The following is a 27,224-nucleotide window of genomic DNA, read 5'->3' as shown; positions in this document are numbered from 1 at the left end:
CAATATTGTTTAGTGCTCTTTACATCATCTGGTTTTATTATTATCATTATCAAGAGCACATAATGCCTTCAAAGCTGTTTCCATTGTTGTGGTAATTTGTTGGTTTTTGTTACTCTCTGAGTTAAAGTCAAGTGTCTTTCAAGATGCATATTGGATATTATCATGGCTGAAGAAGAGCAATTGTATGTAATGTAAGTAAATTTGGCATATTTTGTTGATTCAATAAGTGTGTGTCGTGCTGCAAGCCTCAAATACTCCATTACTTTTAGTGTGTACAGCTGTGTTATATATTTTTCATAAGACATATTTGAAGAAAAGTTCAGAGAAAGACAGTTGATAATGCATAAAAATCTCATGCTATTCTGAAACAATTATGAGTTAAATATTGTAAAAAGAAGTTACCATTTTTATCTCATTGTGAGCAATTACAAGTATGCATATATCCTGGAAATCTTTTGTTTTTGCGTACCTACTGATCAGTTTCGATGTGATAAATGACATATCTGCAGACAGATAAAAGTATATTAGATAATGTAACAATACAAAAGAAGGAAAGTTGCTATTCACCATATAGCAGAGATGCTGAGTTGTGATAGGCAAAATAAAAAGATTCACACAATCATAGCTTTCGGCCTTTGTCAGCAGTAGAGACGCACACGCACACGCACGCGCGCGCGCGCACGCAAATGCACACAACTTGCACACACATCTGCAGTCTGCAGCATGATGGGAGCGGCAACTGGGTGGGGGTAAGGAGGAGGCTGGGGCAGGGAGGGGGAGGGATAGTATGGTGGGAGTGGCGGGCAGTGAAATGTTGACTGCAGACGTGTGTGCAAGTTGCGTTTGTGTGTGTGTGTGTGTGTGTGTGTGTGTGTGTGTCTACTGCTGACAAAGGCCTTAATGGCCGAAAGCTATAATTGTGTGTGAATCTTTTTGTTGTGCCTATCGCGACTCAGCATCTCCGCTATATGGCGAGCAGCAACTTTCCTTCTCTAGTATTGTTACATTCCATTCTGGATTTTCCATTGTTTGATATATCAGATAATGTTGATAGGGGGAGGAGAAGAAAGAACTAAACCAGCCAAAAATAGGCTTGCATATGAGATTTTACTGATAAACTGTGAAAACTACATGTATATCAGAGTTCTTAGTTTTTCATAATTTTCAGGAAGGATTCCAGCAGCTCTTGGACATTAACAGAAAAATAAATTTCAGAACAGAAGTTTGGTGATGGTCAGTGTGGCATGCATACAGATAAGCTGTGAAACACACTCCAAAAGCCATATTATTTTGATATGTCTAGATAGTTTTTAGTTCACATTACATTTCAGTGATGAAAGTAGGATATTTGAATGAAGGATTAAAATTGGGAGCAGTGTTGATCATTTGAAATAAGTGTGTAAATCTCATATATGAGACAGTCAGGGAGAGAAGAGTAAAAAGAGTTAGTAAGAATTACATAAACAAGTGCAAACAGACAGATACTTTAATATAATTGCTATATAACACAGAAATACTTATTAAAAAGTAAAAGAATGATACATGATGTATGTTCTGCTAGCCAGTTACACACCAGATATGTTGGTAATGGAGAAAATAATTAATTGAAAGATACAGGAGAGCAATTTGGAACTGATAAGACTGATTACAAAATGGAGTGACAAATTGTGTACAACAGATACAGTGAAAAGAGTGGATGAGTATATGCCAGAATTGGAAAAATAAAAAATAAAAAAAAAAAAAACATGGAAAGATGGAGACAAAAAATAAGATAAACATTAAGTTGAGGCAAGTTCATTCAGGTACTGAAATGTCGTAGGGGATAGTGGTGACAATGTTTATCACATAACTTAATGAAGAAAAAATTCACATTGCAACTTTACAGCAAACAGTATAATTGGAGGGGACTATTTTGTGCCATTAATTCTCAAAAATACATCATATAAATGTGCTGTGATTACAAACAGCGAGAACTTTAGTACAGTATGTAAATATTATACTCTCCTTGAGTTTTTCCAAAAGACTATGCAATCACAGTTTCACTTTGTAAATGATAAAACTGTCCAGACTTTATTTGTTGGTGGTTTCAAGAAACTATGTACTTTGAGGTAATTATGAATTATTGAGAGAATGATATGCCTCCAGGAATTATACTGACAAAATTTATCTTTAAAACAAGACATATAGCATGTGACTACATTCATAACCATATCAACCTCTAAAAGACATGTTCTCATGTACAGTACATTAGAAGCAAACTCAGTAAGAAAGCATTAACGTATGCCACACTGTTGATTTGTTCACTATCTCAATAATATCAGAAAATGATAAATTTTATTTTGCAATGACATTCATTAAGCATGAAGAAGAGCATAAATTTCCAACACAGACATTCAGACATTGATCCTCTGTAAGTAGTTTCCCTTTCTCGGTTGTCTCTCTTAGGTTATGTACTCTCGCATTTACAATTTTGATACTGTCTTTCTCTTCTCTGGTTTTGCGACATGAAAAATTACTTACTTATATTCTTTACTAGGCATCTGTGCTCCCACCCTCAATTTGCACCGAGGAAAAAAAGCAAGTCTCTCCTCATATTGTGCTGCAGTGTACTCTTGAGGGATATCTTCCCCTGGGTTTTAGTGGAGCACAAGTCCATAGGACTGTGCCCCCAGCATACCTGCAATGTCTTATGATTTGACTACTTGCATACAATTGCCTTCAATCTCACACTGCTAGAAAATAATACAAAAAGCATATCTAATAAATTATGCGACAGAAATCCTGGCCAGTGCTTACCATCAGTGGGCGAAGTGTGTAATACTGCTGATACAGACACCTAAAATCAAAAGTGACACACTACATAGCTTTCTGAACTAATAATTCTTTTCTCAGGTGGGAGAGAGGTTTAGTTTACTACAGGTTGTAAAGGATGTGCAGATCATTGAGATGCGAGGATGAGAGGAATCAGTCTGCAGTGAGATTAGTGTAGACAAAGATGCAGGAGGGAAGATTCGCCTTCCCTTTCTTTGTAGCCTACAGTAACCTATCCTATTCTGCTACCCAAGGAAGGAACTACTAGATCCAAAAGCTGGACGGTGTGTCTCACTTACTTTTACATGTCTGTCAGTAGTGCTGCACATTTCAGCAATTCTGTCTAATGATTTCTTAAAATACAGTGTGCCCGAGAAGTTCCTAACAGTTTCTTTGAAGGAGCACTTGAATTCGAATGAAGTGTTTACAATATGGATGTAATGTGGAAAAAAACACTATAGTTTGATGTAATCACTGCCGTTTAACACAATTGCTCTCTATATCTGAGCAGAATAGGAATTAAACTCCAGGGAGAAGAAATAAACTTTAAACTTTGAGGTTTGCCGATGACATAAGACAGCAAAGGACTTGGAAGAGCAGGTGAACACAATGGACAGTGTCTTGAAAGGAGGATATAAGATGAACATCAACAAAAGCAAAATGAGGATAATGGAATGTAGTCGAATTCAGTCTGGTTATCCTTAAGAAATTAGATTAGGAAATGAGACACTTCAAGTAGTAGATGAGTTTTGCTATTTGGGAAGCAAAATAACTGATGATGGGCGAAGTAGGGAGGATATAAAATATAGATTGGCAATAGCAAGAAAAATGTTCCTGAAGAAGAGAAATTTGTAAACGTAGAGTATAGATTTAAGTGTCATGAGGTCCTTCCCGAAAATATTTGTAAGGAGTGTAGCCATGTGTGGAGGTGAAACATGGATGATAAACATTGTAGACAAGAAGAGAATAGAAGCTTTTGAGATGTGGTGCTACAAAAGAATGCTGAAGATTAGGTGGGTAGATCACGTAACTAATGAGGAGGTACTAAATAGAGTTGGGGAGAAAAGAAATTTTTGGTACAACCCGACGACAAGAACGGATCGGTTGGTAGGATACATTCTGAGGCATCAAGTGATCATTGATTTAGTACTGAAGGGAAGTGTGTATGTATGTGTGTGTGGGGGGGCGGGGGTAAAATCATAGAGAGAGACAAAGAGATGAATACTGTAAGCAGATTCGGAAGGATGCAGGGTGCAGTAGTTACTTGAAGATGAATAGGCTTGCACAGGATAGAGAAGCATGGAGAGCTGCATCAAACCAGTCTTTGCACTGAAGAGGACGACAGCAACAACAACAACAACAACAACAACATCTAAGCAGACTAGCTTTCTCCCCTCGGTGCACCCAAAAATACCAATTTCTGGGGTAGTTGTAAACATCACTGCCAAAATGCATTCATGGGGGTGCTGCAAATCCCTAATCTTCACCATATACACCTGACTCTTAATGTGACACCTTTTGAAGAAGTCCAAGGATGTGACATCGAGCAAGCGTGCTGCCTGTAACCATGGCAATCCTTGTCAGATCTGGTATCCTGGAAATGTCTCATCGAAGTAAATATGCGCAATGTGTATGGAGTTTAGTAGGGTGCAGTTCTATTGAAACACCACCAAATCTAGAATGTTGTCAGCAAACCATTTGGATTACGGGAACTGCACGAGCACATCCAGGTGCGATGTTGATGTGACTGTTGCTTTGGCAAAGAAAAATGGATCCTAAACACAGTGTCAGGTGAGGCCCAGCCATACATTTACCTTTCGAGTGTTACATTCCAGTTCTGTGGCGATGTGTGGTTCTGTTGGCCTGTATCCTGCTGTTGTGGTGACGGACGAGGCCGTGGGTGCGAAAGATAGCCCCAGCACTGAACAAACACTCATTGTTTACTATCTCAATTTAGTCATGGCATGTGGGCATGCATGCCACACAGTGCTTAGGTTCATTTGTGACAAGCCTTTTTGTACTGTATGGTGTGGAAGTTTTGCTAGACAATAGATTTTGGGATGCCACATTCTCAGCTGAGACACCGTATCATCGCTTTTGGTCTCTGCTCGATAGCCTGTCATATGGTCGCTACAGTTCCCAGTGACACTGCACCACACAGTACATTTATCATCACAAACATTTTCAGTTTGCTGGAACTTACTGACCAAACACTAACGGTTGTTCGCGGTCAGGCTTCTGTGCAGAAATATCGACGAAACCTTCTTGAAGCTGAGTATAGGACAGTCCATTGAGTCGCCAAGTATGATGGTGATTCATTATGTGGTCCACAGCTTTTTTAGATTACTTGCAATAAAGAGACAAAAACATAGTGTTGTCCCAGTAGCCCTGTATGTATATATGTGAATGAAAAACAACACTAATTTTCCAATTTCAGGTGTAAGCTCTAAACTACAAAGTATGTGCTGACTGGCAACTGAAATGTCTGTTTTGAGAGGTGCTTAGTCTGTAATGATATTATCCAGAATTATTTGATAGCTGTGTGTTTACTGATAGAAGAGCTAAATCTTTTTGCCTTACTTCCAGTATTTTTCTCAATTTTTAATAACACAGAACATACTATATCAGTTGCGGAAACAGGTTTCCAGAAATTACACAATTAATAATCCACCATGTATACTAAATTACTCAATAAAATAGAGGGAAACATTCCGCGTGGGAAAAATATATCTAAAAACAAAGATGATGTGACTTACCGACCTGCCAGCGCTTTCGTTCGGTAAGTCACATCATCTTTGTTTTTAGATAAATTACTCAATAAATTTGATACTGCTCATTTGATGACTTATTTATTATGAATACCCAACTGTCAGGTGTTCCCTATAACATGATAAGAATTTTAATATCCTCCTCTCCAAATGTGAAACATTTCACAATGCGCATATGACTTACTGTACCTGTAGGCTATAATATTACTCCGTTACTGACACGTGGTACCATGTATATTACAGCTAAACAGTGATGACTAAAATTCTTTGCCAGCTAAAGGAATGAAAATGTATTTATGGAATATTTATAGAATTTGACTCTGCTCAGCTGTGGCTTGTTGCTGTTTAACATGAGCTTACTGTATCCTCTGTAACACCTATTAATATATTACTTACATTACTTGAAATATGAAAATGATTTTGTGTGCCAGATGGAAGTTATGTGTATTAAATGGACTAAATTACTGTTATAGTTGTCATGACTGTTGAAGCCTTCCAGTGTTAAAAACTTTTTCAGTCTAGGACCTTCCTACATAACATACTTCAAAATTTCTTTAAATGTAAAAAAAGTATATATGTTTCCACTTTCAGATGAACATAATTGAATATTTCAGTTTTAAAATCACGTAAGGGAAATGAGTGGGAGAGAAGCTATTGTGTACGGTTTTCTGTAGCTCTGTGGATTTCCCTCTCACATCTTTCAATCTCCTTTGGTTCCTACAATTCATAAAAATCAGATCTAGTGCAAGATATGGCTTATATAGCTTCTTTAGTGGAGAACAAGGTCTCTTGGCCCTAATTACACTCTATTGTCTGCCCATGTGCATTTTGAAGTGTAAATTTCACTTCGAAATCTTATAAGACCTCATAATTTGAGACAAGGAACACCTAGACATATTATAAGGAGGCACACAGTGTGAGCCCATGTCCTAACTTGAATGACTGGTTAATTTTAGTAGTTATGGAAAGTAACTAACTGCATGAAGTAAACTATATATTTGTCTGAATGTTTAATGAACAGCTTACATCAATGAACAAGTATAATAATTTAATTTCTGTCTTTGTTAAACAGGCACAGCTCGATTATGAAGGTGTATGTCGACGAAGGCGTCACTTGCACGGAGAGCAGACATCTCCTCTAGTAACGGAGACAAATAGAGAGCGTGATAAGTTGGTAATAGACAAGAACTGTAATGCAACATTGGCTGCTAATCAGGCAATGAACCAAGGTGCTGACACAAATATGGCAGTACAAGGTGTGTAACTAATTTGTGCTGAGATATACATTACTGGCCATTAAAATTGCTACACCAAGAAGTAGTGCAGATGATAAATGGGTATTCATTGGACAAATATATTATACTAGAACTGACATGTGATTACATTTTCACGCAATTTGGGTGCATAGATCCTGAGAAATCAGTACCCAGAACAACCACCTCTGGCCGTAATAATGGCCTTGATATGCCTGGGCATTGAGTCAGAGTTTGGATGGCGTGTTCAGGTACAACTGCCCAAGCAGCTTCAACACGATACCACTGTTCATCAAGAGTAGTGACTGGTGTATTGTGACGAGCCAGTTGCTCAGCCACCATTGACCAGACGTTTTCAATTGGTGAGAGATCTGGAGAATGTGCTGGCCATGGGAGCAGTCGAACATTTTCTGTTTCCAGAAAGGCCCGTACAGGACCTGCAACATAGGTCGTACATTATCCTGCTGAAATGTAGGGTTTCGCAGGGATTGAATGAAGGGTAGAGCCACGAGTCGTAACACATCTGAAATGTAATGTCCACTGTTCAAAGTGCCGTCAATGCGAACAAGAGGTGACTGAGACGTGTAACCAATGGTACCCCATACCATCACGCCGGGTGATAAGCCAGTATGGTGACGATGCATACAGGATTCCAATGGGGGTTAACTGCAATGACACCAAACACGGATGTGACCATCATGATGCTGTAAACACAACCTGGATTCATCCAAAAAAATGACGTTTTGCCATTCGTGCACCCAGGTTTGTCGTTGAGCACACCATCGCAGGTGCTCCTGTCTGTGATTCAGTGTCAAGGGTAACCGCAGCCATGGTCTCCGAGCTGATAGTCCATGCCGCTGCAAACGTCGTCGAACTGTTCGTGGAGATGGTTGTTGTCTTGCAAACGTCCCCATCTGTTGACTCAGGGATCGAGATGTGGCTGCACGAACCATTTCAGCCATGCGGATAAGATGCCTGTCATCTCGACTGCTAGTGATATGAGGCCGTTGGGATCCAGCACGGCATTCCGTATTACCCTCCTGAACCCACCGATTCCATTGGATCTCGAACAACGCTAGCAGCAATGTCGCGATACGATAAACCGCAATCGCGATAGGCCACAATCCGACCTTTATCAAAGTTGGAAACGTGATAGTACCCATTTCTCCTCCTTACACGAGGCATCACAACAACGTTTCACCAGGCAACGTTGGTCAACTGCTGTTTGTGTATGAGGAATCGGTTGGAAACTTTCCGCATGTCAGCACGTTGTAGGTGCCGACACCGGCGCCAACCTCGTGTGAATGCTCTGAAGAGCTAATCATTTGCATATCGCAGCATTTTCTTCCTGTCGGTTAAATTTCACATCTGTAGCACATCTTCGTGGGGTAGGAATTTTAATAGCCAGTAGTGTGTTACTAAGATGCTGAATGTAATAGTTCTGTGCTCAGTTTTATGTCAAGAAACACTGCAATTTAAGAGGAATTTTCCAGGCAGCTGGTCTCCTCTCATTGTAAAATATGATAGTAAGCAGAACAGGCTATGGTTCGTGTATGTCCTTTCTGAAAGAAGTTTGCTCTGGCTCTGGCTCTGGCTCTGTGTGCACAGATGTCCTGGACTATCATAAAAGTCCTTCCATTCAACTCAAATAATTTTCCAAACTATTTCCTTCTTCCTCTTCTCACTTCTATTTCCTCAGTTCATAAGTTGCAATGTGGTACAGAGAGAGACATCAGTGTTTGAGTTTAATATGGACACATGAACAGAGTTAATGATACTCAGATTGGCCACAGGTGATATTTATAGATTACCCATTGTGTAAACTTAGCCATTTACATTTTCTCTATAATATTTCCTAGCCCATTCAAGAACTTACTCATATTTGGGAGGACAATGGCTCAAATCTGCATCTGGCCATCCATATTTAGGTTTTCCGTAATTTCTCTATGTGGCTCCAGGCAAGTGCCCGGATGGATCCTTTAAAAGGGCACAGCCAATTTCCTACCCCATCATTGAAACAGTCTGAGCTTATGCTCTCAATGTTGAGGTCATTAGACTTTCCTTTAAGATGACAGTGGCCAAAAACCTAATGCAAATCATAAGTTATTCGCTCGCGCTTTCTATATCTTTTAAAAAAACACTAGATGAGATTGTTTTTGATGAATAGCAGATAAATTTCCTTTCATACTTTTATAGTAAGAATATTCATATGCATTTTTGGGGGATATGAGTCAACACCTCATATAATGTTTTTAAATTACATTCACAGCATCTCCAAAGAAGCAGCAACAGAGACGCGCTGTTTCTGTGGCTGCAGCTGATGAGAAGGAGAGGAGGAAGCACCAACAGGAACAGCTCAAACCACAGCAGGACCACGGGCAGCAGCCGGATGCCGCAGAGCACGCGGTCGACTACGAGGGAGATGCCGTCATGGCATCTGCTCGTAGCAACTCTGACACTCAGAAACAGCAGAAACAGGCAGTCACGGTTCCTTCTGGTTCCGCCTCACCTGCAGGCTCAGGTCCACGCACGAGTGGCGGCAGAGTCCGTGTCGTGACTGCTCCTGCCACCTGCGTGCAGGACCTGCCTCCACCGCCGCCTCCACTCGTCCAGACTGCACCCGAGCTGCCCAGCCCCCGCATATCTGCGCACCCGACTACTGAGCCTGATGGATCTTATTATGCGTACGACTCGGCTAAAGGTTTGTATGTACTGCTGTGTTGAAATCTTGCCACCAGTGAAATGTTTAAACATAAACAGATTTTCTCACCAAACTTCTTACAGCTGTTATGATCAAAGATGTAAACTGACAGAAAATTTGTAATGGAATATACAGGTAAGTATGCCTGTGAGGGTAAAACATTACTCACTAAATAGAAACAGCACTGAGCTTGCAGTTGGCATGTACTAAAAGACTAACCAGCAGAGCTTTATGCAGAGTTTATTTTGATAGTATTTATCTAATACTTCTAAATAATTTTAACTTTGCACCGACCTCTATAACCTGTCTATATACTGGATATACTGGGAAAGTTGGGATATATCTACATGGAAGAATACTACAATGTATTTACAAAAAAATGATGGTACAAAACGTATTCTCCTTCCTTTCAAAGCACTCGGTACAGTGGTCTACAAGCTTGTGTATTCTTGTCAAGTAGTCGTGTTTTGGTTGGTCACATAGCCACTTTTCACTGCTTTCTTCTTCTCCAGACCCGAGGAAACTCAGTGACTTCGAAAGTGCAAAGCATTGGAAACTCGATGACCTCGGAAAACAGCCTCAAGTGACTCAAACAAATTGAAGTTGCGGGGCAGTGAAACTTGGGCTGTATGGAGGGTGTTCCAGCAACTCGCAACCCAATTTCGTGATGGTTTAAATATTCCTGTGAGCCATGTGTGGGTGCACATTGTGACGTTACCACAAAATAGTAAGGTCATTTGAAAAGTAAAGGATGTTTTTTTTTGACATGTGACCACATTCCCACCTCTCCTCCACCACCACCACCACCACCACCACCACCACCACCACTACTACTGCTGACTAACCACTGACCTTGGTACTCATCCAATTCAGTTTGGCAGGAGCTATGATCTGATATGGTTGATTACTGCTTAGCTTTGCAATTTTAAAATGTCTAACAAAATTGATGATCCTGCCAAGTGTGAGATACATAGTGTTATAAGCTTTTAAAATGCACATAAAGTCCAACCCATTGAAATTTATAAATAGATAGCTGAGGTTTATGGTAAAGCGATGAACAAAGTGTCAGTTCAGAATTTGTGTATTGTGTTTAACAGTGAGTGGAACAATCTTCGTGACAAATATCACTTGGGCTGGTCCTCAGTGGTGACTGACAGACTCAAAGTGAGAACTGAAACAAAAGTCCAAGAAGATAAGGGTTTCACAATTAGGGGACTGCAGTGGCTACTTTAGATGCTTCAATAATATTGCAGCACCATTAGAAATAAGTGACACAGAACTCTGACCGTGGGGTCGTCCATCTTCACAATAATGCACGTCCATGTGCAGCAGGAGTCATACAGGATTTGATTCAGGAGTTTCAGTGGGAAGTGATACAACATCTACCACACAGAAGGGATGTAGTCCCAAGTCATTATCACTTATTCTCCAAATTGAAAGATTTACAACAAGTTACAATGATCAGATATGATGTTGCTCATTTTGAGTGCAACATGGTAGCTCGGTTGTCATTCAGAGTTGGCTGGTCAGTAGTGTAAAGGTTCTGTAATATGTGTTTCGTTTCACACTTGAATAATGTTTAGCATTAGCACAAGTGTAGGTAATGTCGCCCAAGAATGAATCATTTGAGAATGCGAGGTGTTATTAAAATCTGGTGACACAGTTTCGTTACTTTGATTTCAAAACTGTTGCCTACAAAGACATTAAATAAGCGGTTCCATCTTAGTCTTATTTACTTTCTGTACTTTATCCACCAGCAATTAAATGTTATTAATTACTCAACAAGTTGTCATAAAAAAAGGAGGGGTGTTGTTATCAATTGAGTGAGACAAAGAAGAGAGGCATGGGGACGGTTCTCACAATGTTGTCATGGAACATCAACACTTTCTTTATCAACAGACTTCATTGTTTGCTGTGAATTACTGGCTTTAGGATGTTTCCGAACAATTTGTGGCAAGACTCTTTGTTGATGGTAGTTCCTTTTGTCACATAGTCATTCCAGTACAGAAAATGAGAACCATAACTTTTCCTGCTGACCTTAGATACTTGCATTTTTTTTCCTCTTTTTTTTTTCTTTGGGGATCCAGAGTATTGCCACTCTATATTCTGGCATTTTGATTATGGGTCATATTTGTAGTGGAAAGCACATACAGCGACCACTACCGTGCGATGGGAACTGTCTTCCCATCAGTCAGGAGGTACTCGAATCCTGACTGGGGTGTCCTCGCTTCAGTTGATAGGGAGACTAGAGGATATTGTGAGGGGCTGCAGCATCATTGAACATAACAGTTCTTTATTATTCTGAGAGACTCGGTGCAGAAGCAAGCACATGGCAGAGGACTGCTGTGCTGGCGAGTCACTGACCGTAGCTGCCGGTACTCTAGATACAGCACTGTCACTGACTGTGGTGTATGCCATTACCTTTTGGTGAACCCACATTTCATCACCAGTTTTGGCAGATGTCAGCAAATATTATTTCAAGTTGTTCAATAAACTGTCTTGTTACTCATGGCCCAGAAACTTTATGGAAGCCCAATTCATAGTTGATGATTCAATAGCCAGAATCCTGACTGATGCGTGACCTGTGATACTCCAATATGGAAAGTAATTCACCTATTTACGACAACCTGTTTATAGTGATGCTTTTACACACTTAAGGAGAGCAACCATTATAAATATACAAATAATCTTAGTCATCGTTGAGTGAGTTAAGATAAACTAAAGCATAATACGTCTGAGAGTTATACGCATGGTGCTTTTATTTACAGGTATACTGGGTTCGTCTCCGTCGACAGACCGCGAGCCTTTGCGTGAGCGTGTCAAGGAGCACCGGTCTCGGCGTTTCCACTCTGGTGGCCCCACGAGTCGCCCCCCTAGCTGTCGCATCAACAATCGCGATGCTTCCATCACACAGTTTGCAGTAATTGATGATGACAATGTGTCAGCTTTACAACAGGTCACCCGAGGGGGCGGTGGTGAGTTCCATTTTGTGCTTGATGATCCAATAATACTATTGCAAAATATTAAGAATATGGACATTTATAAAGGAATAGCATTGCTGCAGTATACACTGGCTCTGATTTGGGCTTTTAGAATTAGTCTGGCAGTTTAGAATCCTATTTAACTGTTGCTGTCCCTCTGAGCTGACATTATTAATTTTAAAACTAGTACTTTATTCATCCAGGGTTGAAAACTTGTCTGTTCTGTTGTGAATTTTGTTAACAAACTTAAAAATAAATTATTGTATGTGCCTTGATGGTCATTGCTGACATCTTCAGTGCAGATGCACACTATGTTCAAACTCGTACAGCAGTTGGGTAAAGCTGTGAGCAGTGAGGATAATGGATAGTGGATAGTGGACTATGTACATAGTCTGCAACAAGTTGAAAATTTAGGCTGGACAGAAAATGTGCTTGGATAGCCAAAGCATTTAAGGCGACCACGCATGTAAAGCAAGAAATTTGGGTTCGAGCCCCGGTCCAGCACTAATTTTCACTTGTTGCCACTGAATTTATTTCTGTGCCCAATTTAAGCTGGTATCTGTCTCTATCTTAAGTTAAATGTTTCCTTTAGGTACATTAGGAAAGGAAATGATTTATCTTCATAAAATCCCAAAGTATTTTCGAAGTTATATTTCAGTGTACCGATTGAATCACTTGTTCCTCCATCTACCTCCCACCCTCACATTATAAAGAAAAATGAATTTGTGCAGAGGTCATTCAGCAAATTTTCTGTTGTGAAAATATAAAATTTTTAGCAAATACAGAGGTATATTTTTATCACATCATATTTTTATCATTCCCATAGATTTAGTGACATTCATTTTGTTCTTACCCATTTTTTTTATTCAAGTTCATGTACAGATGTATACTTTTATATGTGTTTATAAGTGTCTATAGGCAGTTGTTATAAATTTCACTCCTAAAAGATGAGCAGCGTCTAGCAGTTCGGCCTCATATTTTATTAATTTTATCGATTGAATTTTACTTTGATGCTATTAGTTTGTGGCAGTTTTACTCAGTTTGTACAAATTCTCTGTAGGATCATATAACTTCAGTAACTAAATCATCAACATTACAGTGTATCTCTGTGTATCCTGGATGGAAAGTCAAGCACAATCTGACCCCCATTTTGCATGTTGAGAAGCTGGATGGTACTCAAATATAGAGAGCAAGTCTATAACCAGCTGATGTGTTTTAAGTGCCAAAATTGTTTTTTCGAATAGCACAGTAATTAAGAGACATGACAGAAATTTTGGTTACTTCATAGATGTAAGCCCTCAATGACATAAAAGAAGTAATTGAGTATATGAAAGGACAAACGGTTCACTGATGGCACAAAAATATGTTAATGATGAACACACAAAAAAAAAACTATAAAATGATGGTTTTTTTCCCTGCTATTATTTATTAACACCAGCTTCCAACTTTGGGGTTAATATTAACGAAAACATGGGACATTCGTGCAGTACAGAAAAAGTCTATGCAGTGAAGGAAGGTTGGACTTCCAATGTTTCATTATAGTCCGGTCTTTAATTACAAAGCACCATATTATATCACAGCCTGGTCAGAGTATAATGATTATGATTATGGACTATGGTGACAGTTACTGAACTACAATTATCTTACATAATACAAAGGGAGAGGATTTATGATTTCAAATGAGAATAGTTTCATAGCTAAATTTTTATCACAAGAGAGAAGCATTTAACAATTTTGTGGTCTTCTTAAAGATACAGCATTCGTTTGGGAAAATATTTTTCTGGTACACGAACATCTTCAGTACTGTGATGTTGATAATATCTAGCTATTTAAACTGCTTAACACTACAAAAAAATTTGTGAAATATAAGCAAAATTGTCACAAACAAATGGTATCAAAAGAAATACAAGTGAGAAAACTGATAGAGTATCAAAATTATTGGCCAATATTTACCTTCATGTGGTGAAATGTGTAGTACCCAAATTTATTTATTTATTTATCAGTCTTCTGACTGGTTTGATGTGGCCCACCACAAATTCCTCTCCTCTTCCTCTCAGACCTATGTTCTCAATTATTTGCTAGATGTATTCCAATCTCTGCCTTCCTCTGCAGTTTTTGCCCTCTACAGCTCCGTCTAGTACTGTGGAAGTCATTCCCTGATATCTTAACAGATTTCCTATCATCCTGTCCCTTCTCCTTGTCAGTGTTTCCCACATATTCCGTTCCTCTTGAATTCTGTGCAGGACCTCCTCATTCCTTACCTTATTAGTCCACCTAATTTTCAACATTCTTCTCGCCGAATCTCAAATGCTTTGATTCTCTTCCGTTCCAGTTTCCCACAGACCATGTTTCAGTACCATACATTCTCAAAAATTTCTTCCTCAAATTATGGCCTATGTTTGATACTAATAGACTTCTCTTGACCAGGAGTGCCCTTTCTGCCAATGCTAGTCTGCTTTTGATCTCCTCCTTGCTCTGTCCATCATTGGTTTTATTTAACCACCTAGGGAGCAGAATTCTTTAACTTCTTCTACTTCATGACCATCAATCCTGATGTTAAGTTTCTCACTGTTCCTTTCTCTGCTACTTTTCATTACCTTTGCCTTTCTTCGATTTACTCTCGTTCATATTTTGTACTCATTAGTCTGTTCATTCCACTCAGCAGATCATGTAATTATTCTTCACTTTCACTCAGGATAGCAATGTCATCAGCAGATCATATCATTGACATCCCTTCACCTTAAATTCTAATTTCATTCCTGAACCATTCTTTTATTTCTGTTATTGCTGCTTTGATGTACAGATTGAACAGTAGTAATGCATCCCTGTTACACCCTTTTTAATATGAGCATTTCCTCTCTTATTATTCCCTTTTGGCTCTTGTACATATTGTATATTACCCATCTTTCCCCATAGATTACCTCTATTTTTGTGAGAATTTCAAACCTCTTGCACCAGTTCGCATTGTTGAATGCTTTTCCCAGGTTGACAAATCCTATGAACATGTCTTTATTTATTTTTAGTCTTGCTTCCATTGTTGTTGTTCTTGTTGTTGTTGTTGTGGTCTTCAGTCCTGAGACTGGTTTGATGCAGCTCTCCATGCTGCTCTATCCTGTGCAAGCTTCTTCATCTTCCAGTAACTACTGCAACCTACATCCTTCTGAATCTGCTTAGTGTATTCGTCTCTTGGTCTCCCTCTACAATATTTACCCTCCACGCTGCCCTCCAATACTAAATTGGTGATCCCCTGATGCCTCAGAACATGTCCTACCAACCGATCCCTTCTTCTAGTCAGGTTGTGCCACAAGCTTCTCTTCTCCCCAATCCTATTCAATACCTGCTCATTAGTTATGTGATCTACCCATCTAATCTTCAGCATTCTTTTGTAGCACCACATTTCAAAAGCTTCTATTCTCTTCTTGTCCAAACTATTTATCGTCCATGTTTCACTTCCATACATGGCTACACTCCATAGAAATACTTTCAGAAACGACTTCCTGACATTTAAATCAATACTCGATGTTAACAATTTTCTCTTCTTCAGAAACGCTTTTCTTGCCATTGCCAATCTACATTTTATATCCTCTCTACTTCGACCATCATCAGTTACTTTGCTCCCCAAAATAGCAAAACTCATTTACTACTTTAAGTGTCTCATTTCCTAATCTAATTCCCTCAGCATCACCCAATTGGACTACATTCCATTATCCTCATTTTGCTTTTGTTGATGTTCATCTTATACCCTCCTTTCAAGACACTGTCCATTCCATTCAACTGCTCTTCCAAGTCCTTTGCTGTCTGACAGAATTACAATGTCATCGGGGAACCTCAAAGTTTTTATTTCTTCTCCATGGATTTTAATACCTACTCCGAACTTTTCTTTTGTTTCCTTTATTGCTTGTTCAATATACAGATTGAATAACATCGGGGATAGGCTACAACCCTGTCTCACTCCCTTCCCAACCACTGCTTCCCTTTCATGGCCCTCTACTCTTATAACTGCCATCTGGTTTCTGTACAAATTGTAAATAGCCTTTCGCTCCCTGTATTTTACCCCTGCCACCTTCAGAATTTGAAAGAGATTATTCCAGTCAACATTGTCAAAAGTTTTTTCCAAGTCTACAAATGCTAGAAACGTAGGTTTGCCTTTTCTTAATCTAGCTTCTAAGATAAGTCGTAGGGTCAGTATTGCCTCACATGTTCCCATATTTCTACGGAATCCAAACTGATCTTCCGAGAGGTCGACTTCTACCAGTTTTTCCATTCGTCTGTAAAGAATTCGCGTTAGTATTTTGCAGCCGTGACTTATTAAACTGACAGTTCGGTACTTTTCACATCTGTCAACGCCTGCTTTCTTTGGGATTGGAATTATTATATTCTTCTTGAAGTCTGAGGGTATTTCGCCTGTCTCATACATCTTGCTCACCAGATGGTAGAGTTTTGTCAGGACTGGCTCTCCCAAGGCTGTCAGTAGTTCTAATGGAATGTTGTCTACTCCCGGGGCCTTGTTTCGACTTAGGTCTTTCAGTGCTCTATCAAATTCTTCACGCAGTATCATCTCTCCCATTTCATCTTCATCTACATCCTCTTCCATTTCCATAATATTGTTCTCAAGAACATCGCCCTTGTATAGTCCCTCTATATACTCCTTCCACCTTTCTGCTTTCCCTTCTTTGCTTAGAACTGGGTTTCCATCTGAGCCCTTGATATTCATACAAGTGGTTCTCTTTTCTCCAAAGGTCTCTTTAATGTTCCTGTAGGCAGTATCTATCTTACTCCTAGTGAGGTAACCCTCTACATCCTTACATTTGCCCTCTAGCCATGCCTGCTTAGCCATTTTGCACTTCCTGTCAATCTCATTTTTGAGACGTTTGTATTCCTTTTTACCTGCTTCATTTACTGCAATTTTATATTTTCTCCTTTCATCAATTAAATTCAGTATTTCTTCTGTCACCCAAGGATTTCTACTAGCCCTCATCTTTTTACCTACTTGATCCTCTGCTGCATTCACTACTTCATCCCTCAAAGCTACCCATTCTTGTTCTACTGTATTTCTTTCCCCCATTCTTGTCAATTGTTCCTTTATGCTCTTCCTGAAACTCTCTACAACCTCTGGTTCTTTCAGTTTATCCAGGTCACATCTCCTCAAATTCCCAACTTTTTGCAGTTTCTTCAGTTTTAATCTACAGTTCATAACCAATAGATTGTGGTCAGAGTCCACATCTGCCCCTGGAAATGTCTTACAATTTAAAACCTGGTTCCTAAATCTCTGTCTTACCATTATATAATCTATTTGAGATCTTCTAGTATCTCCAGGGTTCTTCCATGTATACAACCTTCTTTCATGATTCTTGAACCAAGTGTTAGCTATGATTGTTATGCTCTGCGCAAAATTCTACCAGGCGGCTTCTTCTTTCATTTCTTAGCCCCAATCCATATTCACCTACTATGTTTCCTTCTCTTCCTTTTCCTCCTCTCGTATTCCAGTCACCCAAGACTATTAAATTTTCATCTCCCTTCACTACCTGAATAATTTCTTTTATTTCACCATACATTTCTTCAATTTCTGTCATCTGCAGAGCTAGTTGGAATATAAACTTGTACTACTGTAGTAGGCGTGGGCTTCGTGTCTGTCTTGCCCACAATAATGCGTTCACTATGCTGTTTGTAGTAGCTTACCCGTACACCAATTTTTTTATTCATTATTAAACCTACTCCTGCATTACCACTATTTGATTTTGTATTTATAACCCTGTATTCGCCTGACCAAAAGTCTTGTTCCTCCTGCCACCGAACTTAACTAATTCCCACTATATCTAACTTTAACCTATCCATTTCCCTTTTTAAATTTTCTAACCTACCTGCCCGATTAAGGGATCTGACATACCATGCTCCGATCCGTAGAACGCCAGTTTTTTTTTCTCCTGCATTATTCCATTATCAGTGGCACTGTCAGAATCGTCATTCTGGTGCCTTTACCTTTCCTAAACTCAAACTGATCGTCGTCTAACACATCCTCAATTTTCTTTTCCATTCTTCTGTATATTATTTTGGTCAGCCACTTGGATGCATGTGCTGTTAAGCTGATTGTGTGATAATTCTCGCACTTGTCAGCTCTTGCCATTTTCGGAATTGTGTGGTCAATGTTTTTCCGAAAGTCAGAGGGTGTGTAGCCAGACTAATACATTCTACACACCAACATGAATAGCCTTTTTTTTGCCTCTGCCCGCCCCCCCCCCCCCCCCAAGCAATTTTAGAAATTCTGATGGAATGTTGTCTATCCCTTCTGCCTTATTTGATCTTAAGTCCTCCAAAATTCTTATAAATTCTGGTTCTAGTACTGGATCCCCTATCTCCTCTAAACTGTCTCCTGTTTCTTCTTCTATCACATCAGGCAAATCTTACTCCTCATAGAGGCATCAACGTACTTTATCCACCTATCCATTCTCTCCTCTGCATTTATCAGTGGAATTCCTGTTACACTCTTAGTGCTACCACATTGCTTTAAATTTTAATGAAGGTTCTTTTGACTTTACTATATGCTGAGTCAGTCCTTCTGACAATCATTTCTTTTTTTGATTTCTTCACATTTTTCATGCAGCCATTTCGTAGTAGCTTCTCTGATCTTCCTATTTATTTAATTCGTAAGTGACTTGTATTTCTGTATTCCTTAATTTCCCTGAACATTTTTGTACTTCCTTCTTTCATCGACTGACTGCAGTATTTCTTCAGTTGCCCATGGTTTTTCACAATAACCTTCTTTGTACCTACGTTTTTCTTTCCAGCTTATGTGATTGCTCTTTTTAGATATGTCCATTCCTCTTCAACTGTGCTGCCTACTGGGCTATTCCTTATTCCTGTATCTATAGCCTTAGAAAACTTAAAGTGTATCTTGTCATACCTTAATACTTCTGCATCCCATTTCCTTGCATATTGATTCTTCCTGACTAATCTCTTAAACTTCAGCCTACTCTTTATCACTACTACATTGTGATCTGAGTCTATATCTGCTCCTGGTTATGCCTTACAATCCAGTATCTGATTTCAGAATCTCTGTCTGACAATGATGTAATCTAACTGAAATCTTCCCATATAACCCGGCCTTTTCCAGGCATACGTCCTCCTCTTGTGATTCTTGAACAGAATATTCACTGTTACTAACTGAAATTTATTACAGAACTCAATTAGTATTTCTCCTCTCTCATTCAGCATCCCAAACCTGTATTCTCCTGTAACCATTTCTTCTATTCTTTCTCCTACAACTGCATTCCAGTCCCCCATGACCATCAGTTTTTCATCTTCCTTTATGTACGGTATTACCCTTTCAGTATCCTCTTATTCTCTCTCTCTCTCTCTCTCTCTCTTTTTTTGTCAGTGTTGGCTTTCTGTCGATTCCGATAAGAACAACCCTTTCACTGAACTGTTCACAGTAACATACGCTCTGCCCTACCTTTCTATTCATAATGAATCCTACTCCCATTGTACAATTTTCTGCTACTGTTGATATTACCATATACTCATATGACCAGTAGTCCGTGTCTTCTTTCCATTTCACTTCACTGACCCCTACTATATCTAGATTAAGCCTTTGCATTTCCGTTTCTGTATTTTCTAGCTTCCCTATTATGTTCAAGCTTCTGACATTCCACACCTCAACCCATAGAACGTTATCCTTTCGCTGGTTATTCAATCTTTTTCTCATGGTCACCACACCGAGGCAGTCCCCTCCTGGAGATCCGAATGGGGGACTATTCCAGAATATTTTGCCAATGGAGAGATCACCATGACACTTTTCCAATTGCAGGCCACACATTATGTGTCTTTAATGCAGTGGCTTCCTTCTGCATCCTCATGGCATTGATAATTGCTGATTCTTCCACCTTTAGGGGCAGTTTCCCACCCCAAGGACAAGAGTGTGCCATGAACCTCTGTCCACTCCTCTGTCCTCCTTAATAAGGCAGTTGGCAGAACGAGTGTGACTTCCGGCATAAGAAGTCTTTGGCTGGCAATGCTTGATTACTAATTAAAATTAAGGTGGTGACGGGCTTTGCACCTGAGACTGAGGACATTTTGATTACTAATCAGAGATGCTACCGCTAGACCACAGGTGCCCAATAGGCACATATAAAAGTGAACACTATCGAGCTGTCGGAACTGTGTAGTTCCTTCTTCAGAGATGATAGAGGGATATCTGGGGAAGGACAGTTCCCTCGGATCCCACAAAGACAGTGAGTCAGCTGTGACAAGGACAAGGGTAGACAAAGATGGAAGGGGAGGTATCAGAGGGAGTTGGTCACAAGTGGCACATTGGTAAACATTCTGTGAACGTAACGTCTGTCACATACATTCTCTGACACCCCTATTACAATCTAACACATACAGTTGTGACACTGCTGTGAAAATTGTTATGTGTGACAGTAGGTACAATACTAGCACCTCTAGAGGCAAAGAAGCCAGCCATTAGATTTATGTTTGTTTTTAATTATTTTTCTACTTAATTGATGAAGCAGTTATATTTTTGCATTCCAGGCTTTAGTAAATTACCAAGAGACTGGATAATTCTGAAATAAATGTAAGAATGGCTGAAGCACAGTGACATAAGGAACAACTTATTTATGAAGAAATACTTCTGACTGTGTGTATAATTGCAGGTCACTCCACTAAAAGCTGGAGAATAGATACACCTGCTTCATGCATGAGAAATGTACATTTCTGTTGTTGTCTTTTCTTATCATCATAGGCACTTTTCTCGACACTTAATAATTTTGTATGGAGTCTAATAATTCAAACATTCTTGCACTTCACTTGATTTTCTTATACACAGATATTTTTGTAGATGTAATTGCTTTTGCTTCAAAAGTAAATTTGTTCAAGATTCTTACCGTTTATGGCTAGGATGTAATTGTAATTGTGGGATTGGTTTCTTCTGTGGTGGGACACTGTTTTATTGGTTTTGAAATTTTATTATCATGTCTGTGTAATTTTCCCTTCAGCTACAGTTTGAGGGGCTTATTTCATACCTTAAATAATCAGGGTATTGCATTGCATTTGTGTTTCCTACATTGGACACTGACTGATTCAATTGAAAGTGTAGTAAAGAAAGCTTCACCTTTTCGAGTCAATATACATCACCTTCCTGCAGTCAGTCGGATCTTCTGCTATTTACTAGACGAAAATGACATTGTTTGGCAAATATCTGGTTAGAAGAGAATCACAATAATCGATCAATCAATCAGTCAATCAAACCTGTCCTGTAACATTTCATTTCATACTTCCCAGCATCCTTAGGATACTAAATAAAGACAAATGTGGTGTGATTTTTAGTGAGTGTCAATTTTTATGGCACTGCATATGGTTCCTATCGTAAAAATTATGTTACAAATCAATTAAATGATACTGTTTTTCTCCACATGGTATCGTATTGAGAAACATAGCTTTCTGTCTGCTCAGAGTACTGCTGTCGCAGTGTATAACAAAAACGAGAGGGATTGTCGTGAGTGTATGTGTTGGACTGTGCCTTTAGATTTGTCCTCACAGCAGCTGGGTCTCTGTCATCATGGGCCTGAGTGACTTGCTCTTCATTTTGACACTTCTTCAATCTATTCTGTATCCTGTTCGATGAAGGAACTATTAGTTCTGAAAACTTGGCAGCATTGACTTTTACTTTTATACCCATGTATCGGTGGTACTATACATTTTGCTTGCTGAAGGCAATTAGCCCAGTTTGCCCATCAGTTCTGCCTTATACTTCACAAACTAATAGTAGCTCATTTAGCCTGATATGCCAGTTTGACATTTAGCTTACTATTTTTTTTATAAAATTTATGTTTGTAACATTTGTGTATTTCTTTGCTTTTCAGGTCTAACTTTGGCATCTCAGTGGAAGTCTCAGTTTGACGACTCTGAGGAGACAGATAATGAGTGGCGCGGAGAGAACCTACAAAGCCCAGAACACAGGCACCAGGCACAGCTGGCCTCGCAGGTGCGCCAACACCTCTGCGTCTAGTGTGCACTGCTCTGCTTGTGGTTCTGTTGTTGGCACAAACATTCCTTTACTTTTCTTAGACTCCATTTTGATAAGCATTTTGCATTTTCCTTTTCCCCCTGTTGTACGCTTTCGAGATGTATCGGCAGCTTTTCTGCGTTATCAAGTTGTATCCTTTTCCACTGAGGATAGTTCCATTTGGCTGCAATTTTTATCATTCGGCAGTATGCTGAGCCGTAACCTTCATTTTTCGTCATTATTTTTGTCGATTAGCTCGATTTGGAGACAGTTCCCGGTGACTGTGCACCTCTTGGAACAACATTTGTTTCTTGCCTGTGGTGCTGTTTCACAATATTAAACATTTGAATCCATATTTTCATATCTTCTGTTTCTTTATTAGTGCAGACTGCTTCATGGACATATGGGTATTCACATAGATGATCACTTAACGTTCTGCTGCATTTTGTTGGTACTATATTGTAATAAGAGAGCCCCCTCTATCTCTGAAAGGTAGATGGTTGTTAAAACCAGCATCATCCACATGCACTTGCTGTTAATAAGCTTTTTTAAGTAGCAATGGATTTCTGTTCTTTTTTATGTAGTCATTTGTTTCCTCTGATTACATTAGCTGATTAAAAATTTCACAATTATATTGCAGCCTGCATGTATGTCGTGTCTTCTTTTTTCTGAGTGCACAATACTGTATAACAAGAATAAGGACTGTGCAAGAATTTTTCTTCTCAGATTTCAGTGTCGTGAATTTTAATTTTAGCACTGACTGCTATGAAGCTGTAATTTGTCATGAGAATCCCTGGGCAGTAATGCAGGGACAATAGGTTGGCTAACTTCTCCAAACTTTTCTAAAGTAGTTTATTTACCATACCTTTCTAAAAGCTGCTGTGGACAAGAACGTGACTGAAATAGGAATTTTGCATACTTAAGTTGAGGTACATTTATAAACTTGTTGTATATTTTTGATGGAGATACTCGAGAGATTTTTGTAGGATTATATTATCAAAACCTAAAAATATCTGAAACATACAGATCACAGTGAAGTTGAAAAGATTCATTTCCCTCAAATTAACACGCATAATCAAAGAAAAAAGTCAGTCGGTTCAATGATCATGAGCAAACACGTGCTAGACATTCGAGGAACAGAATTACAGTAGGAGGGAACAATTCGACCCAGAGGAAGCTGCGAGGTACTATTTTTACAATGTGGCAGCACCACCCCGCATTCCCACCGAGTGCGGATGGCGCGAGCCCGCAGCCGCAGGGCGGGAGCCCAGCCGCTGGCACGGGATCCCCACTGCCGTCGCAGGTGGCGGGGGTTGCGACGCCTCCTCACCCTCACCAGCAAGTGGCGCCTCCGCAGCAGCACCAGCCTCAGGGCCTGGTGGCCGAGGCGCCCCAGCTGTCCCGCATCAGTGAGGACTCCCGCCAAGAGAAGAACTCGCCTCAGGTAACTTGTAATAGATGAGCAAGCTCGTAATGATAGTAACTGAATCGTGTGTACTGCTTGTAACCGCTAGTGACATTGATTCATTTTGCTAGCTTGTTGACTTGGGTTAGGCAATTTCTAATGTCCCCTGTCATTGCTATTATAGAAAAACAAACTGCCAATGAGATATCCTCTACGGTTGTATTCAGACATTACTAAGAAGTCAGTTTCGTGGAAATGAAGTCTAACATTAAAGTGTACCTGTGCAAAGTCACAACTGAGCGATAAACAAATACGAGGTGGGCAGAAAGTGAAAAAGTTGCATAAGGGGCTATAACTGTGGACAACTTTTTTAGTTATTCTTTCCTCCTAACTTTTTTCATTCTTTTCTTCGCACCTTCCTGAGATTATGTAAGGGTAAACAATTACCAGTCCTTTGTCTTTTAGGTCCGTGAAATATCAGTGATAAGTAATGATAAATAAAAAAATATTCACAGCTATAATCCCACCCTGTATGTGAGGTTTGAGATCAAATAGAGGAATGCAAGATGATTTTAAACCAGTAAGCCCATTCTCAAGAATAAATTTAAAAAAATAGAGAATGAGAGAAAGTTAGTGAAGAACTATGACCTATATAGTAAGTTGGTTGGATTTAGAGAAATGTTAATCGAGAGCATGATGCTGGCTATCTGTTGCTTGGTATACAGGACCCACTCCTAATGTTTCCCAGATAGATTTTCTGAGGAACTTCAAAAAATATTTGTTATTTTGTTTCTGCGATGTACAGTTCGAATTCATTCAAACAGAGGCTGCTTGTAAGGTACTTCATGTGATGCTCATTGTCAAAAGAAAATGTGCGTTCTGCTCTCATTAAACTGTCATTTGAAGAGTAGTTGTTTGTGCCCAGTAGACAGAGAAATTTAAAATTAATGTGGTACTGTATTCATTCCTAGGAAATTGAGAATGACAGCAAAACATAAGGAAAGGTCAATAATTGCAACAGCATCTCAGCAAGGTTTACGCTGTCTTCACAATAGACAGGGGAACCACTTCAAGCGAAAAAAAAAAAAAAAAAAAAAAAATAATAATAATAATAATAATAATAATAATAATAACAACAGAAAAGTTTTCAAACATAGAAATTGATTTTAAGAAAAGGCGACTGAAATTCTTTGGTCATCTTAGCAGATTACCAGAAAACCGTTTGACCAGAAAGCTAATAAATTACGTAACCTCACTTAAAGCTTCAACACCTTGGATGATCGAAGTTAGAAAAGACCTCACCAACGCGGATATAACAGCAACCGATATTTCAGACAGAGATACTTTTAAGCACAAAGTAGAGAAGTGGAAAGTTTTACCAGAGCAACCAAAACAAAAACAGTACAGACCGAAGTGGTCAGAAGAGCGAAAGCAAGCCTTCTCAAAAAGAATGAAGATCTATTGGAGCAACAAGAAGAACCAGAAAAAAAGTTGATTGTCATTTGCTTAATGTCATTTGCTTAATGTCTTCCATTATTGGGAGAATTCATAAATAATAAATAATAATAATAATAATAATAATAATAAATTTGTTCTCTGTAGCTGTGGTATACATTAAAATCCCTATATTACAGTACTGTAGCTCGCTGCTAGAGGAGTCGCACAAAGTGGCTCAGGCCTCAATTATGTGGAGTAGGTATGGTAATTAGTTTTCTGGCGGATATTTTCACTGTGGCCAAACAAATACAAAGAACGGAGTGGCGTACTATCCGTCTGTGAAGAGTGATGGATCACAAAAGAAATGGGGATCCCAGTGCTCGTAGTGTAACACAATTTACGAGATAGTGGAAAAAGTTCGTCGATCTTTTTTGGCATCTGGCACGACATTTCGAACTCTATCGAGGTCGTCAGCCACTAGGGTTAGGACTGTTCACACGCATTCAGAAAGTCTGTCAAACACATGCAGCAGCTGTGTCAGAACAGTGCAGAGGACTGCTTTAGATGCCTAATCTCCAGGGATGATTTAAAGAAGCAAATTAGTGGAAACTTGTGGATTCACCTCCACCAGAGAAGGCTGAGAACTGCTCATAATCAGACACTGTTATACTGAGAGTTTTTGAGATTGACATTGTGTAGTGCTAACAGATGATGCTCATAAAAAGCAAACTGTCATAGGAGTATATTACTGGAATTCCCTGATAAGATTACAGGAGGAGTCAAGATGAAGTGCCAGGAGAATCTGTCCAAAGGAGTGGCAGCTATACTCCAACTCACTCTGCACGAGATACAGTTATATGTACTGCTATGAAATTTTGCCTCAGTCCCATACTGTCCTGACACAGCGCCCAGTGACTCCTTTCTCTTTTGTCAGAGGAAGAAATCGTTGCACGAATGGCATTTTCAGAATGCTGACGAGGTGATTTTTTTGAGGTGGTACATTTCTCAAACAGCTAAGTTGCAGACTTCTGCTGCTGAGGTCTCTCCACTGCATCAGCCATTGTTGGGAAGGATGTGTTGCATTGGAGGGCTGATATGTAGAGAAGGAGCAAGTTTCACAATTTGAGCTCAGTTTTGTCTCGGGGATAATTAAAACTTTACGACTACCTGTTGTATTGTAGCACACAAATCGTGCCATCGTAGTTGGAAATGGTTATTGTAGTGTCTTGTTCCGCAAGGGAGAGGATGTTGTTAAAGGTGGGTGGACGGTATCCTCTTTCTACAACACAAATTCACATGTACATCAATACGGTTCTTTTTTTACACGAAGCTGCTACTTAACAGGAATAGAGCCCACGTTCGTGGTACGAACTCATCAGTAATAACCCTGTTGCAGACTATACCGATAATCTTGCTATTACAAACTTTAGACTCATTGCTGGTGCCACTATGGTCACTAATCTGGTCACTAAGTGCTGTCATAACCTGCGATTTGAACTGAGCCCGCTCTGCGAGTGAATGACAGACGCCAAACTGGAAGAGTGAATCAGTCAGACCCTCTGGATAGTGGCGGCACCCTAAATACTTGCTGTTGAGAGGGCGTTGGTGGCGTGTTGCTTGCCAGTGTGTCTCTGGCCTCACTCAAGATAGGCGCTTGATCCGGTGCCTACTATCGATCTTCGTGCTACGTCTTTGCCCATTGGTGTGCTGGCGACAGGTTAACCCGGCGCAGTTATTATTTTTAATGATGTTGAGTAAGTATACTTGGATTGAATATCACATCAGACTACTGTAGGGCTGCTGTACCAAAGTAGCTGAAAATATTAAACTTTAGAGAATTTTGTTAGGAATGAGAACAATGTGCC

General features: G+C 39.5%; 1 protein-coding gene across 3 annotated transcripts in view; it reads left to right on the top strand.

The window, feature by feature from the left end:
- The window catches only part of LOC126202870 (tau-tubulin kinase homolog Asator), a 624,922-nt gene that overhangs the window by 544,316 nt on the left and 53,382 nt on the right, over window positions 1-27,224 (top strand). For all 3 annotated transcript variants that reach the window (XM_049936900.1, XM_049936902.1, XM_049936901.1), the window contains 5 exons: window positions 6,652-6,835; window positions 9,102-9,533; window positions 12,302-12,508; window positions 22,375-22,496; window positions 23,725-23,961. In XM_049936900.1, coding sequence (XP_049792857.1) covers window positions 6,652-6,835; window positions 9,102-9,533; window positions 12,302-12,508; window positions 22,375-22,496; window positions 23,725-23,961 — 1,182 coding nt within the window. The remainder of the gene's footprint in view (window positions 1-6,651; window positions 6,836-9,101; window positions 9,534-12,301; window positions 12,509-22,374; window positions 22,497-23,724; window positions 23,962-27,224) is intronic.

The sequence above is a fragment of the Schistocerca nitens genome, chromosome 9, assembly GCF_023898315.1.
Source record: "Schistocerca nitens isolate TAMUIC-IGC-003100 chromosome 9, iqSchNite1.1, whole genome shotgun sequence".
Lineage (NCBI taxonomy): Eukaryota > Metazoa > Arthropoda > Insecta > Orthoptera > Acrididae > Schistocerca > Schistocerca nitens.
Note: the sequence above shows the minus strand (reverse complement) of the source record. Positions and strands in the feature narration are given on the sequence as shown.